The sequence below is a fragment of the Ambystoma mexicanum genome, chromosome 3q (genome assembly GCF_040938575.1).
Source record: "Ambystoma mexicanum isolate Mex_15411 chromosome 3q, UKY_AmexF1_1, whole genome shotgun sequence".
NCBI classification, from domain to species: domain Eukaryota; kingdom Metazoa; phylum Chordata; class Amphibia; order Caudata; family Ambystomatidae; genus Ambystoma; species Ambystoma mexicanum.
The window spans coordinates 219,738,993-219,752,856 of NC_090926.1; the positions used below are offsets into that span (position 1 = coordinate 219,738,993).

Genomic DNA, 13,864 nt, shown 5'->3' on the forward strand with positions numbered 1-13,864 from the left:
ACTATAAGTATATATCAATCCCATAACAATATTTCTACAAGTCTAGGTTCAACGGCACCACTTATTTGCAGACAGAGGTGAATGCTTTAACCTAGATGGCACTCTAGTATTCGTTAGAAAGGGAGAGAAAAAGGCAGGGTATGAAACCAACTCAGTACCAACACTTTTACGAAACAAATGCAAGGCGAGCAAGGCAGGGTCGACTGTAAATCACAAAGTTCAGAGGCCAGGCCCACTCGGAGAGAGGCAAGGCTGTATGTCCCAAAAGTATCACAGTGGAAATGCACTTAAAGTCTTTGTAGCAAAATGTCACAGAAAGGTTGGACCAGTTTAGAACAAACGTGTAAGAAGGTCTGGAGGCGACCCAATGGAAAGGTAAGGATTTAAGACACCTCATGCTAACCGTCACAAGGGAAGCCAGGCGGACACAGTACCTTGAGAGTGAAGAGACAGCTCCGGCGGGGGAAGTTGTTCCTGGTGGTGGATGCAAGTCGGGGCTCTGCCAGAAGATGAGATGATCTCGTCGTCGAGGAAAGTTGAAGATCGTTGCACCACCAGGGAAAAGACCAGCCGCGGAGTGCTCAATCACAAGGCACCACCTTTTGGTCGCGGTACAGTGGTCAGTGGCTATCCGGTTGCCGGGGTGCTCAGCACCGGCAATTGGACCACTGAACGTCCTGGATGCGAAGAAAAAGCAAGGGACTGGTTGTTCCCACCAGTCAGGGGAAGACGACTCTCCAGCAGGGAGATCTCCTCTGTCGTTGGGAAGTGGTGAGTCGGTTCAGCAGGGCTCCACCGGAGGTGTCGTCATTGCAGGTTGGCTCAGCTTTACCCTCGTCCGATTCTTAGGTCATGTGGCGACTTCTGAAGTTCCAGTCCCAAAAGCCCTGCTTTTATGCAGAAAACCCCCGTTCATTCAGCCTAGCTGTCAATCAAACATGCTAAGTGGTGAGCGTGGCGGCTCACCACTCGGGCCAATCACACAAGAGTGTGACTTGAGTTGGCAAGGCAACTCAGTCCAGGTGCCTTGACCCCCTCCCACACCCCCTGTGGTACCCAGACAGAATGGCACCACTCTGGAGGGCTTCTGTGCAGAAGCCCGCCAAAAGTGGAACAAAGGGCTCAACCTTTGGTTTCGGAGTTACAGAGGCGAACACATACACCATTTTAAAAACCGAGTTCTGGCAGAAAATACCAACCGGTGGATTTATTTAAGACAAATAAACCGGCAGTATGTTAGAGACTAATGTGAAAAAGTATTAGCCTCCAACAATGGGAAGAATCCCATAGGAATATATTCGCGGTCGAATATAAAAAGTAGTATCCACTGCCACCAGCCAAAACTCGACGAGGGAGACGGGACAGTGCCCCCTCGAACAACAGACCCAGGGGTAATCGAATTACCCCTACCAGTACGTCCACAATAGGATGGTTTGTACTAGTTCTGTTAGTAAATTTAGGTCTAGTAAAGCCAATGGTGACTTTACATGCCCTGGGAGACAGTAGTCAGTCCCAGGGTATGGAGTCTATGGGGGGGATCCTCTAGGACACCCCAGTGTTACGCACGGAGGGTGCGGTGTAACACACATAGCAAAACACATGAGGCCCTATGGAGTAAAAAGACCCCATAGCCCATAAAACACATTGACATTCAAAGAAATCAACCACATTCATGTCCAAGAGTGGGAGGAAAAGAGTCTCACTCTTGGCAGGATGAAAAAAACAAACTCCGGAAATCCAGCAAAGCTGCTGGGGGACTCACTAGGTTAGGAAATTCAGCCTAAACAGAGAATTCCCCCTAACACTCGCCCCCCCCCCCAGACTAAGGGACAGGAGGATTTAATCCAATCCTGGATAAATCTCATACCTCTAGTCGATGATATACATCCTAGAGAGACCATCAGCATTTTGGTGGTGACACCCTGACCTGTGCTCAATGGTGAAATCAAACCCTTGCAGGCAGATTGAGCATCTCAGTAGTTTTGGGTTTTCCCCTTTCATTTGCATTAACCATCTCAAGGGTTGGTGGTCAGTCTGAAGGACAAAAGTAGAACCATACAAGTATGGCCTAAACTTCTTCAGAGCCCACACGATAGCAAAGCATTCTCTTTCGATTGTTACCCACCTTGTTTCAGGATCCTTCAGCTTGCGGCTGATGAAGCAAACGGGGTGCTCCCTACCTTTCCCATCCAGTTGACTGAGTACGGCACCTATTCCTACATTTGAAGTATCTGTCTGCACAATGAAAGTTTGGTGGTAATCAGGAGCTCTGAGTACTGGGGCTTGGCAAAGAGCCTTTTTCAGGTTTTCAAAGGCCTGATTGCACTCCTCGTTCCATCTAACCTTTTTAGGGAATTTTGGAGAGGAGATGACATTCAGAGGAGAAGCTATGGTCCCATAGTTCTCGATGAAATTCCTGTAATACCCAGTGAGACCTAAGAAGGCTCTCACCTGGGTCTGAGTAGTGGGTGTTGTCCGATTTTGCACAGCTTCAATCTTACCGAGCAAAGGCCTTATTTCTCCACATCCTACCTCATGTCCAAGATAGACTACCTTACTCTGTCCAATTTGGCATTTACTCGCCTTTATGGTCAGATTGGCTCGGCCAAGAGCCTGCAAAACATCTCTTAGGTGGGTTACATGTTCTTCCCAGGAATTGCTGAACACTGCTATGTCATCCAAGTATGCCATGCAGAAGTCCTCCATCCCATTCAGAACCTGGTTTACCATCCGCTGAAATGTAGCAGGTGCATTTTTCAATCCAAAAGGTATTACCTTAAACTGGTATAAGCTAGCTGGGGTAGAAAATGCAGTTTTCCCCTTGGCATGGTCTGTCAGGGCTATTTGCCAATAGCCTGACGTCAAGTCAAATGTGCTGAGGAACTTGGCTGAACCAAGTCTATCCACCAACTCATCTGTTCTTGGCAAAGGGTGGGCATCAGTCTTGGTGACTGCATTAAGAGCTTGGTAGTCCACACAGAATCTAAGTTCTTTAGATCCTGCCTTTGGTACTAACACAACTGGGCTAGACCATGGACTAGTAGAGGGCTCTATTACCCCGAGATCAAGCATCTTGCTGACCTCACCTTTGATGTGGGTTCTTACGCTTTCTGACATTCTGTATCCTCTGCTTTTGACTGGCAGACAGTCACCAGTGAGTATGTCATGCTGGCCCCAAGGGGTCAAGCCTGGCGAAAGTGAGAACAGAGAGGCAAACTGATTCAACATAGATTTGCACTCTTCTTGTTGCTCAGGTGTCAGATTTGAAGAGAGATTTACTCCTTCAATTTTTTCGTCTAAAGGTAAGCCTCTGAGGAGATCCGGAAGAGCTTCACTCTCTTCTTCTTCCTCTGATGATGCTAGAAGCAAAGCTCCTACATCAGGTCTCGAGACATACGCTTTGAGTCTGTTGGTGTGGAAGACTGTCGGAGCCTCCTTGGGATTGCCCAAGTCCACCAGATAGTTGACCTCTCCAGGTTTACCCACAACTCTGAAGGGTCCCATCCATTTGTCTTGCAAGGCCCTCTGCCTTGTTGGGATCATAACGAGAACTAGCTGGTCTTGAGTGAACTCAACCATGTTAGCCTTTTGATCATGCCAGTGCTTGACCAATGCTTGTCCAGCTTTCAAGTTATCACTTGCTTCCGCCATCATGTGTGACATTCTCCTCCGGAGACCTATCACGTAGTCAGTCACTCTGACTGGCTTGGGGGAAGGAGCCCTCTCCAACCCCTCCTTAATCAGGGCCAATGGACCTCTGACGGGATGACCATAGAGAAGCTCAAAGGGAGAATAACCTACTCCCTCCTGAGGGACTTCTCTATAAGCAAAGAGAAGGCATGGCAGTAGAAGGTCCCACTTCCGTTTAAGGGGTTCCTCTAAAGCACCTATCATGCTCTTCATGGTTCAGTTGAACCTTTCTACCAACCCATTGGTTTGTGGGTGGTAAGCTGTTGAGAACTTGTAAGTAACTCCACAGGTTTTCCACATGGCTTTCATGTAGTGGGACATAAAGTTTGACCCCCTTTCAGAGATTACTTCCTTAGGAAACCCGACCCTGGTAAAAATACCAAGGAGGGCCTTAGCCACAGCCGGAGCTGTAACAGTCCTCATAGGAATTGCCTCAGGATACCTAGTAGCATGGTTTACTACAACAAGTATAAACCTGTTGCCTGAGGAGGTTGGAGGATCAAGGGGACCAACATTGTCAATCCCTACTCTCTCAAATGGGACTCCCACAACTGGGAGAGGCACTAAAGGTGCCACATTCTTGGAGCCAACCTTACCAGAGGTCTGGCAGGTGTGGCAGCTCCTGCAGTGTTTTTCTACTTCGGCCCCCATCTTTGGCCAATAAAAGTAGAGAGAGAGCCTTTCCTTAGTCTTCTTGAAACTCAAGTGACCAGCCAAAGGAATCTCATGGGCTAACTGCAAGAACTGTTGTCTGTTCTCCTTGGGTACTACAAGTCGTTTGTAGTCTCCAGGTTCAGACTCGGTCGGTTCACTGTAGAAGAGGTCATCTTCCCAGTGCAACCTGTATTTCACAGGCTCTTGCCCTTCAGCCTGAGCTTCTGCCTGGTGGCGAAGACCTTCCAGAGTTGGACATTCTCTCTGTCCCTTACTGAAGTCTGCCCTGTTGGGTCCACCTTCTGCTAGTAAAGACTGCATCTCAGGATGGTCAACAGGATCCAGATCTCCAATGAGTTCCTGGCCTTCCAATAGCTCTTCTTCAGAGTCTAATTCCACCACACAGGGTTGTACCACCCTCTCAGCCTCAGCTGGAGGGGGAGTTACTGGTGTTACTTTGGACAACCGAGGGGAAGTCCTTGTTGGCTGCACTGAAGTGCTGGCTGCTGGTTTCGGTATAGAAGTTTTAGGTTTCCCTTTCGCTTCTGATTTCTTTGAGACAGCAGCTGACAATTCCAGTGGAGCAGGAGTGATATCCTTCTTCATCATCTCCTCGGGAGTACCTCTCATGGTTCTCTCCCTTGCAGGTCTGGTTAGCTCCTGTAACCGTTTACTAGGAGGTCTGGGGGTATGAGACACAACTCCGAGAGTTTTTAAATCGTTACCCAACAGAACTCGTCCTGGTACCTCACTCTGTATGCTGACAGGTATCTTCACAGTCATGTCATTACACTGGATGAGAACTGGTAATTGGGGAAGCATCTGCACAGGCCCTCCAGCTAACTTGGTGAGGCGTTTGGGTGCCTTAGCAACATCCTCAGCCTGAATAAAAGATTTATCCACCACAGTTATGCTGGCTCCAGTGTCCCTAATGGCAGGAGTTTCCTGGCCATTCACCTAGACACTGTCTTTATAATACTCTTTAGTATTATCTGGGATAGAATTATAGACATCTAAATTCTGTTGTTCCCACAAACCCAGAGACACTAAAGAAACACTGGCTGAGACTCCAATGGGTTCATCAGCCAGTAGTAGAAAGTTTCCACTTGCCATTTGGACTTCCTCCTCTGGAGCGAAGGCTAAGGAGACAAGCTGGACCCCTGAAGGTTTACCCTTGCATCTGGGATCTCCTTTCACATGGTCAGTAGAGCCACAAACAAAGCATTTTCCGAATGCTTTCTGGAATGGTGGCTTGTTCTGGCCTCCTTCTGGGTTAGCACCAGAAGGTACACTATTCTGCTGCGGTTTTCCTTGTGGCTTATCCTTATGGTTTTGTTTGGGGCCCTCTTTGGAATTTAAGTTATTAGAATTCTCTTTTGAGTCTTTTTTAGGCTGTTTTCCCTCATCCTTTTTCTGAGTTGCCCCAGAATCCTTATGAGTAGCCCTGTTGGCAACCCACAAGTCAGCAGCCTTAGCTAGCTTCCTGGAATCCAATTCCCTCGAATCAGCCAAGTGCTGTCTGAGCTCAGGAGAACAGGCATCATAAATAGACTCCAACATAAAAAGATTCTTCATACCCTCATAAGTGTTCACCTTGTAACCCTTAATCCATCCCTCTAGGTTTTTCAACCATTCACTCACCCAGGTAGCCCAAGGGGTACCATCATGCTTTTTGAGGGTTCTAAACCTCTTAAGATACTGGGAAGGGGTCTTCCCAAATCTAGCTATCAAAGCTAGTTTCACACTTTCGTACTCTTTCCTATCCTCCTCCCCCAACTCCATTACCACATCAGTTGCAACAGGGGGGAGCCTAGCGAACAACCAGGTAAGTAGGTCATTACCTGTGATTGTACTCAAACAAACTCAGCCAATCCAACACATCCAACTTTGGTTCATACATACCAATTAATTCCTTAGGCATCCAGGGTCTTTTGGGACTGGAACTTCTAGAGGAGCCAGAGACAGAAGCAGTTTCGACAGACAACTTTTTCATTTCTAACTCATGCTTGAGCTCCATTTCTCTGAGCCTAAGAATTTGTTGCATTTCTTGGTGTTTCTGTTCAGTTTGAGCAGTAATCCTTCTGAATTCCAAGTCTATTTTCATTTTCTCTAGTTCAACGACTTGAGGACTTAGTGGGGACCTGCTATAGGCCCAGTAGGTACAGCTGGTAAGGCAGACAGAGGAGCAGGGGAGACAGTTTCATTAGCCTCTCCTTCCTCTTCAGCCTCTTCACCACTATCATTAAAACTTTGATTTAGATCAACACCATTACTGTCATCTACATTTTCTGGAGAAGTTGGTTCCTCTGAAACAGTACCCAGACTTTGGTTTTCCAGCAATCTCGCTATCAGTTCTATTTTCTTGCCTTTTACAGAAAGATTCTCTTGTCTATAGAGAGCTCTCAAACTCTCTGTATTTTTACCTGACAAGGACTCTTGACTGTAAACTTCCAAAGTAGACACGTTTTTTGAAAGTTGCTTTTTAGTGCTAAGCTTTGTGGTTAGTTATCCTAAAGTGTTGAAAAGCACTCTAAACTGTATACTCGATACGAATCCCACCGCTGTACACCAGTGTTAGGCAGAAACCTGTGCAGTTCCCTCTGGGACCACTGCAAAAGATTTAGGACTACAGGTGTTTGGCAGTAAACCCACTTGCTAGCAGTCTGTACCACACAGATTCACTTGGTAGCTGTGGCTGAGCAGTCAGTCTTCCCTCAAGAAGAGTTAGGCCGTATTTGGAGTATACAGGATAGGGCAATTTACACAGTAGAACAAGCAGTCACTGATCAGAGCTTGGGTGTAAAGATATATAATTATTTATTTAAAAACACATCTATGGAAAACACACTGGCACTAATATGGCAAACAACTTCAATCACAATTACTATAAGTATATATCAATCCCATAACAATATTTCGACAAGTCTAGGTTCAACGGCACCACTTATTTGCAGACAGAGGTGAATGCTTTAACCTAGATGGCACTCTAGTATTCGTTAGAAAGGGAGAGAAAAAGGCAGGGTATGAAACCAACTCAGTACCAACACTTTTACGAAACAAATGCAAGGCGAGCAAGGCAGGGTCAACTGTAAATCACAAAGTTCAGAGGCCAGGCCCACTCGGAGAGAGGCAAGGCTGTATGTCCCCAAAGTATCACAGTGGAAATGCACTTCAAGTCTTTGTAGCAAAATGTCACAGAAAGGTTGGACCAGTTTAGAACAAACGTGTAAGAAGGTCTGGAGGCGACCCAATGGAAAGGTAAGGATTTAAGACACCTCACGCTAACCGTCACAAGGGAAGCCAGGCGGACACAGTACCTTGAGAGTGAAGAGACAGCTCCGACGGGGGCAGTTGTTCCTGGTGGTGGATGCAAGTCGGGGCTTTGCCAGAAGATGAGATGATCTCGTCGTCGAGGAAAGTTGAAGATCGTTGCACCACCAGGGAAGAGACCAGCCGCGGAGTGCTCAATCACAAGGCACCACCTTTTGGTCGCGGTACAGTGGTTAGTGGCTATCTGGTTGCCGGGGTGCTCAGCACGGGCAATTCGACCACTGGACATCCTGGAAGCGAAGAAAAAGCAAGGGACTGGTTGTTCCCACCAGTCAGGGGAAGAAGACTCTCCAGCAGGGAGATCTCCTCTGTCGTTGGGAAGTGGTGAGTCGGTTCAGCAGGGCTCCACCGGAGGTGTCAGTGTTGCAGGTCGGCTCAGCTTTACCCTCGTCGGATTCTTAGGTCCTGTGGCGACTTCTGAAGTTCCAGTCCCAAAAGCCCTGCTTTTATGCAGAAAACCCCCATTCATTCAGCCTAGCTGTCAATCAAACATGCTAAGTGGTGAGCGGGGCAGCTCACCACTCGGGCCAATCACACAAGAGTGCGACTTGAGTTGGCAAGGCAACTCAGTCCAGGGTGCCTAAACCCCCTCCCACACCCCCTGTGGTACCCAGACAGAGTGGCACCACTCTGGAGGGCTTCTGTGCAGAAGCCCACCAAAATTGGAACAAAGCGCTCAACCTTTGGTTTCGGAGTTACAGAGGCGAACACATACGCCATTTTAAAAACCGAGTTCTGGCAGAAAATACCAACCGTTGGATTTATTTAAGACAAATAAACCAGCGGTATGTTAGAGACTAATGTGAAAAAGTATTAGCCTCCAACAATGGGAAGAATCCCATAGGAATATATTCGCGGTCGAATATAAAAAGTAGTATCCACTGCCACCAGCCAAAACTCGACGAGGGGGACGGGACAGTGCCCCCTCGAACAACAGACGCAGGGGTAATCGAATTACCCCTACCAGTACGTCCACAATAGGATGGTTTGTACTATTTCTGTTAGTAAATTTAGGTCTAGTAAAGCCAATGGTGACTTTACATGCCCTGGGAGACAGTAGTCAGTCCCAGGGTATGGAGTCTATGGGGGGGATCCTCTAGGACACCCCAGTGTTACGGCACAGAGGGTGCGGTGTAACACACATAGCAAAACACATGAGGCTCTATGGAGTAAAAGACCCCATAGCCCATAGAACACATTGGCCCTCATTACGACCTTGGCGGAGAACCATGGTGCTATTTGCACCATGGTCCATGGCGCTAAGCTGCCAACTCCGCCATGGGGGTTGGCGGACTTACCGCCCCATTCCGACCTTGGCGGGGCGGTAAGTCCCCAATCCCCATTTACCCTTCCCCATTCCCATTTTTGCCCCATAGGGTATAATGGGAGTGGGGAAGGCGTTAATTACGCCACCGTAAATTACGGTGGCGTAATTAACAACAAGGTCCCTTAGCGCCATGGATTTTAACGCCTGCTAAAAGCAGGCGTTAAAATCACCATGGCGCTAAGGGAACTCGTACTCAGGCGGAAAGGGGCGCCATGGTTTACGCCGGCGTAAACCCCTTTCCGCCAGGGTCGTAATGAGGGCCATTGACATTCAAAGAAATCAACCACATTCATGTCCAAGAGTGGGAGGAAAAGAGTCTCACTCTTGGCAGGATGAAAAAAAAAAACTCCAGAAATCCAGCAAAGCTGCTGCGGGACTCACTAGGTTAGGAAATTCAGCCTAAACAGAGAATTCTCCCTAACAATGACTAGTGTCAATAGATCAACAATATCATCAATTATGTCATTAGTGATGTTATTTCTTATGTTGTTATTAGCTAAGTAGTAAAGTATTGTATGGAGGTAATCTTCACATTCCTTGACTTTTGTGATTGCACGACAACTTTCACAGTTGTTGATACTATCCTTCACAACTTTTACAGTTTGCTTGAAGTACTAACTTTAATGCTACTTTAGCAAAGTTACTTCAGTCAACATGTTTAAGCATACTTGCAAACACATTACCACTCAATTTATTTTGGAACCATTCGCATCAATCGCAGAAGGATCAATGACACAGATGCCATCAAATATTTGGCTTTACAACTATTAGATGAGACATATATTACAGCTAAATGAACCTGCAAAAATTCTGACTCTGTTTAGAGAGACTTGAACTCAAAGTATATCTTTCTCATTTACTTGTTTGCAGACTTTCAAAGCACAAGGTTTAAAGAGAAATTGTCACTATAACTAAGAAACATTGCTACTAATGAAGGGATCATAACCCTGAAACCCGTAGAGATCATCACATTTTTTACTATTATTTGTCTCTTATCTATCTATGTATTAATAAAAGACTGACACTTGTCAGCACATTTTAAATCATTGAAAGTGTAATCCACTGTTTGAAATTGGTTGCATAATTAGAACTATATTTTGACTGAGACATTCCTCAGTATAATTGGTGTGCATGGGACGGGAGTGTCCTCCAGTTTTGGACACTATTTTCTTCTCAACATATATTACAGCTGCCATCTTATACGTTTTATTTACCTTACACGCTTCACTTTCCCTGGGCAAGAGTGTATAAAAGATTGGACTCACCGTCATTTTGGCCTGAGGGTCTTCGCCACAAATGGGTAGGTTTTGTGAGCATTTGCAGTATGGTTTGTCCCAGACGTTGGAATTTTTCATGGAAATAATACTTTTGAAGCCACAGGAGGTGTTTGCAGGATGCAGTCTGGAATCTACTGTGGTTCCCTCTGGTAAATTTAAATGGTGCAGAGACGGCAGAGACGGGCAGACGTCCAGGGGTGGCATGTAGGATTGTGTGTAGAGCTCCTCCATTGATTTGGCATGTACCTTTACATCTGGGGAAGAAGCAGAGAAAAGTAATCATTTAACTAGAATCACACTATAGAAACATTGAAAATACAGCTCATTAACTAAAGCTATAAAAAGAGTATATAGCCAAATTGCAGTCAATTGCCAGCCTGACTGCACATTGAGAAAACCCCAGAGGCTGGGAAGACTCAGTGGATTTTCTGCTTAGTCATCAGACCCCAAACAAGAAAATTAATGACAAGATTGCAAAGGAATATCTAACAACAGAATCATTTTGAAGACAATGGGCCTCAATATAAGCGAGCCGGTCTGGATAAAAAGGTGCCGGTAACAAGTTACCGGCACATTTTCTGGACCGGCTCACTGAGAGTCTGTCGGTAGGGACACTGAACTACCAGCAGACCTGATCTGCCGGGAGGTCAGGCCCCTACCAGCAGGTTTTTCACTGAAGCACCGGCACCCTTTGTAGTGATACACGAAATTGCAACCTTGCCAATCAGGGCTTTAGATGACAGCATTAGCCGCTGAAAGCCAATAGTGTATTCAAAGTATGTGCTAAAAATGCTGACAGTAGTCTGTTGTAGCACTTCCATTATGCAGTAGTGAGCTACAAGGAATATGCAGGCCTAGTATGAAATAGGTCACATTAAGCATTGTTGATAGACAGGCAGGGAGGGCCCCTAGCTCTGTACCTAATAGGTATTTTTGGAGTGTTTGGAACATTATGGCACCTATATAGCGCTTAGATAGCCAGTCTTAAGCGCTATAAACACTAAGCTATGAGTGCATGCCTTTTAGAGCTTGCAGATGGGGTTAATACATCCCTGCTTCCCTTAGAATATTCAGCCTCACTAACGGTAGCCCTGGCTCCAAGCTAATCTTGCTTTTCTCTGGGAAGGTACTGATAAGACATTCCTCAGCCAGCGCAGATGGGAACCAGGGAGGGGTAGGAGCGAGCAGGGTGCCTCTCAGAGAGAGTTGGGTTTTTTCCATGAGCCAGTTGCACAGGGAAAGTTCTGGAACTGTGCGTCATGGTGACTGACAGCAAGAGATTATAAAATATCCACGCACACATGACTCGGGGGGAGATCGTCCTGTGGACTTGATTCGTGCAGAAACAGGTGCCCGGAATTGGCTCTCACGGTGTCCTCCAGCATTGTTTTTCTATGAAAAGCCCAGGTCTCCCAGTGCTGATTAAAAGGGACGTAAGACTGTGTTTCTCTATGTTTCTCTATATTTCTCTATGTCTCTCTATGTTTATCTAAGTTCCATGTTTCACTATATTTTGCATTGTTCTAAGTTTATGCTTTGTAATATTCTTTAACTTGAATCCCAAATGTATATGAAATTCACTGCTTAGAATAAATATGCTAAAACTTTGAGGGTGTCATTTGTCACTAGCATGAGATCACTGCTCAGCACAATAGAACCTGTATTTTGGGCTGAATTGGGTATTTTTGCTCTCAAAGGGCTGGCCCCGAGGAAGATTTTGCCCATATCAAGACACCCTTACTAACGGTACCGGTGCTCCAGGGTTACGATTCCCATGGAGTTGTTTTGAGCTCCGTGGGAATGGGAACTTACTGTACCGTTGCCATCTTTGATATCCCGTCAGCACAGGGATGTCAGGCGACGCTAACAGTAATACAGGGTCGCCAGCAACCTACCGCTAGCACTGGGGGGTTACTGGCAATGCCATAATGAGGGCCAATGACTGAATCTCACATACACTAGAGTTAGTTGAGGGTTGACACTGCAGGCTCAAATCCAATTTCCAGGGACCTCGGTCTATAAAATGTTCATGAGGTAATGATCGTAGTTAACTTGATAATTCAACTTAGTCCAGGCACCTCACTGTAGCTCATTACACAATTCAACTGAGCTCAGGGGCATGAATGAAGGATTCCATGTTTTTTACAAATGATATATTTTTTTTACTCTTTTTATTATCATTTTTCATAAAAACAAACACATATAACATTCTCAATCTGCACAATGTAAGTACCTCCAAATATTTATAACGGCCAATTTTTTAACACACATTTATTACCATTTTGTGCCATAAAAAAATGCTAAGGCAGATGCCTGCACTCCACTTTCCAACCCTTCAAACATCCCACAAATTCTTAAAAATCCCACATGACCTGCAGGTTCAGTTCTTTAGTTTATATACTCGACCTAAGAGAAATACACTTGCCCCAAGGTGACTGGTGACAAAATATTTACCAGTGCTTTTTGTAAAATATTGCATGTCGCCATAAGCACACTTCATATTTGGTGCAATGCTGTCAAGCATACACAGTGAAACTTGTATTTGCCATTTACTGCAAACAAAGTGTGTTTGCAGAACATCCCCATACTCGTCAGCAAGGTTAAGCATCATGCAAATGGCACTCGCCTTTCATAAAAACGACTTGCCAATGGTAGTGGGCTGGTAGATTTTGAAAGCCCTGAGCCCACCTGAGCTTATCCAACGCTGCCTAACCCAAACCTATCAACTACCTTTTGCTCTAAAAATTGGTCCGTAAAAAACAGAGAACCGCATGCAGTTCACTACACAATTCAACAGAGCGCACACTATGCACATGCACTCAGTCAATATCACGTTGCAATTCAAAACACAAAAATCCAGATTGGGTTTAGCAAAGATACCTTCTATGAACAATTTTAATGAAAAGAAAACCAGATTGGAACCATCATTGATGTTGAAATCTTCTATCTCTGTCAATGTTAATAACAACTGTGTGCACTGTGAGGTTTATCAAGTACCTGGGATTTCCATCTTCTTGCAAGAGACCAGCTGCTGTGAGGAACTCTGGGGTTTATCGTCACAAGGAGACACTTCTTTCATGTAGGCAGCAGGTACTTGAAACGACTTAATCTTTGAGGGGTCCCCAAACCTGCACACCACCCACCAGTCCTTGCTGGGCTTACTCAGAAGCACAAACAAGTCCCCTTGCTTGAGGGAGATAGTCCTGCCATCTGTGGTCTGGTACTGGCAGTCATACTTGGCCTGGACGTGGAATGTGGAGGATGTGGTGTGGGTCAGGATGTTTTCTGACTGTTTCCAGGTCCTGCCAACTAATCTCCACCTTCCTGGCATATCAGCAGCAGGGGGAAGTTTGTGGAAGGCGTCACCTAAACTTAAACAGAGAATTAGTGATTTTAGTTAAACCATTTTATATAAAGCTTTATATCAAAGTATTGTACAATACTGTGCAGAGAGTTTTATCACAGCAACGTGTGTCTCATAATACTGGGTAGCATTACCAAGTGCAACATACAATGAAAATTCAAATACATGCATTCCCTGTTGTAATCATAACCTGTAAATTTGACTCTTCAAAAGGGAGCAGTG

At 45.6% G+C, this 13,864-nt stretch overlaps 1 protein-coding gene across 1 annotated transcript in view; it reads right to left on the bottom strand.

The window, feature by feature from the left end:
• The window catches only part of ARHGAP9 (Rho GTPase activating protein 9), a 1,031,694-nt gene extending 1,018,050 nt beyond the window's left edge, over positions 1–13,644 (bottom strand). Inside the window, exons 1-2 of the mRNA XM_069653585.1 lie at positions 13,276–13,644; positions 10,267–10,532 (exon numbers count right to left, since the gene is read on the bottom strand). Of these exons, the coding sequence (XP_069509686.1) occupies positions 10,267–10,532; positions 13,276–13,609 (600 nt within the window). The 5' untranslated portion in view covers positions 13,610–13,644. The remainder of the gene's footprint in view (positions 1–10,266; positions 10,533–13,275) is intronic.
• Positions 13,645–13,864: the final 220 nt, after the last annotated feature.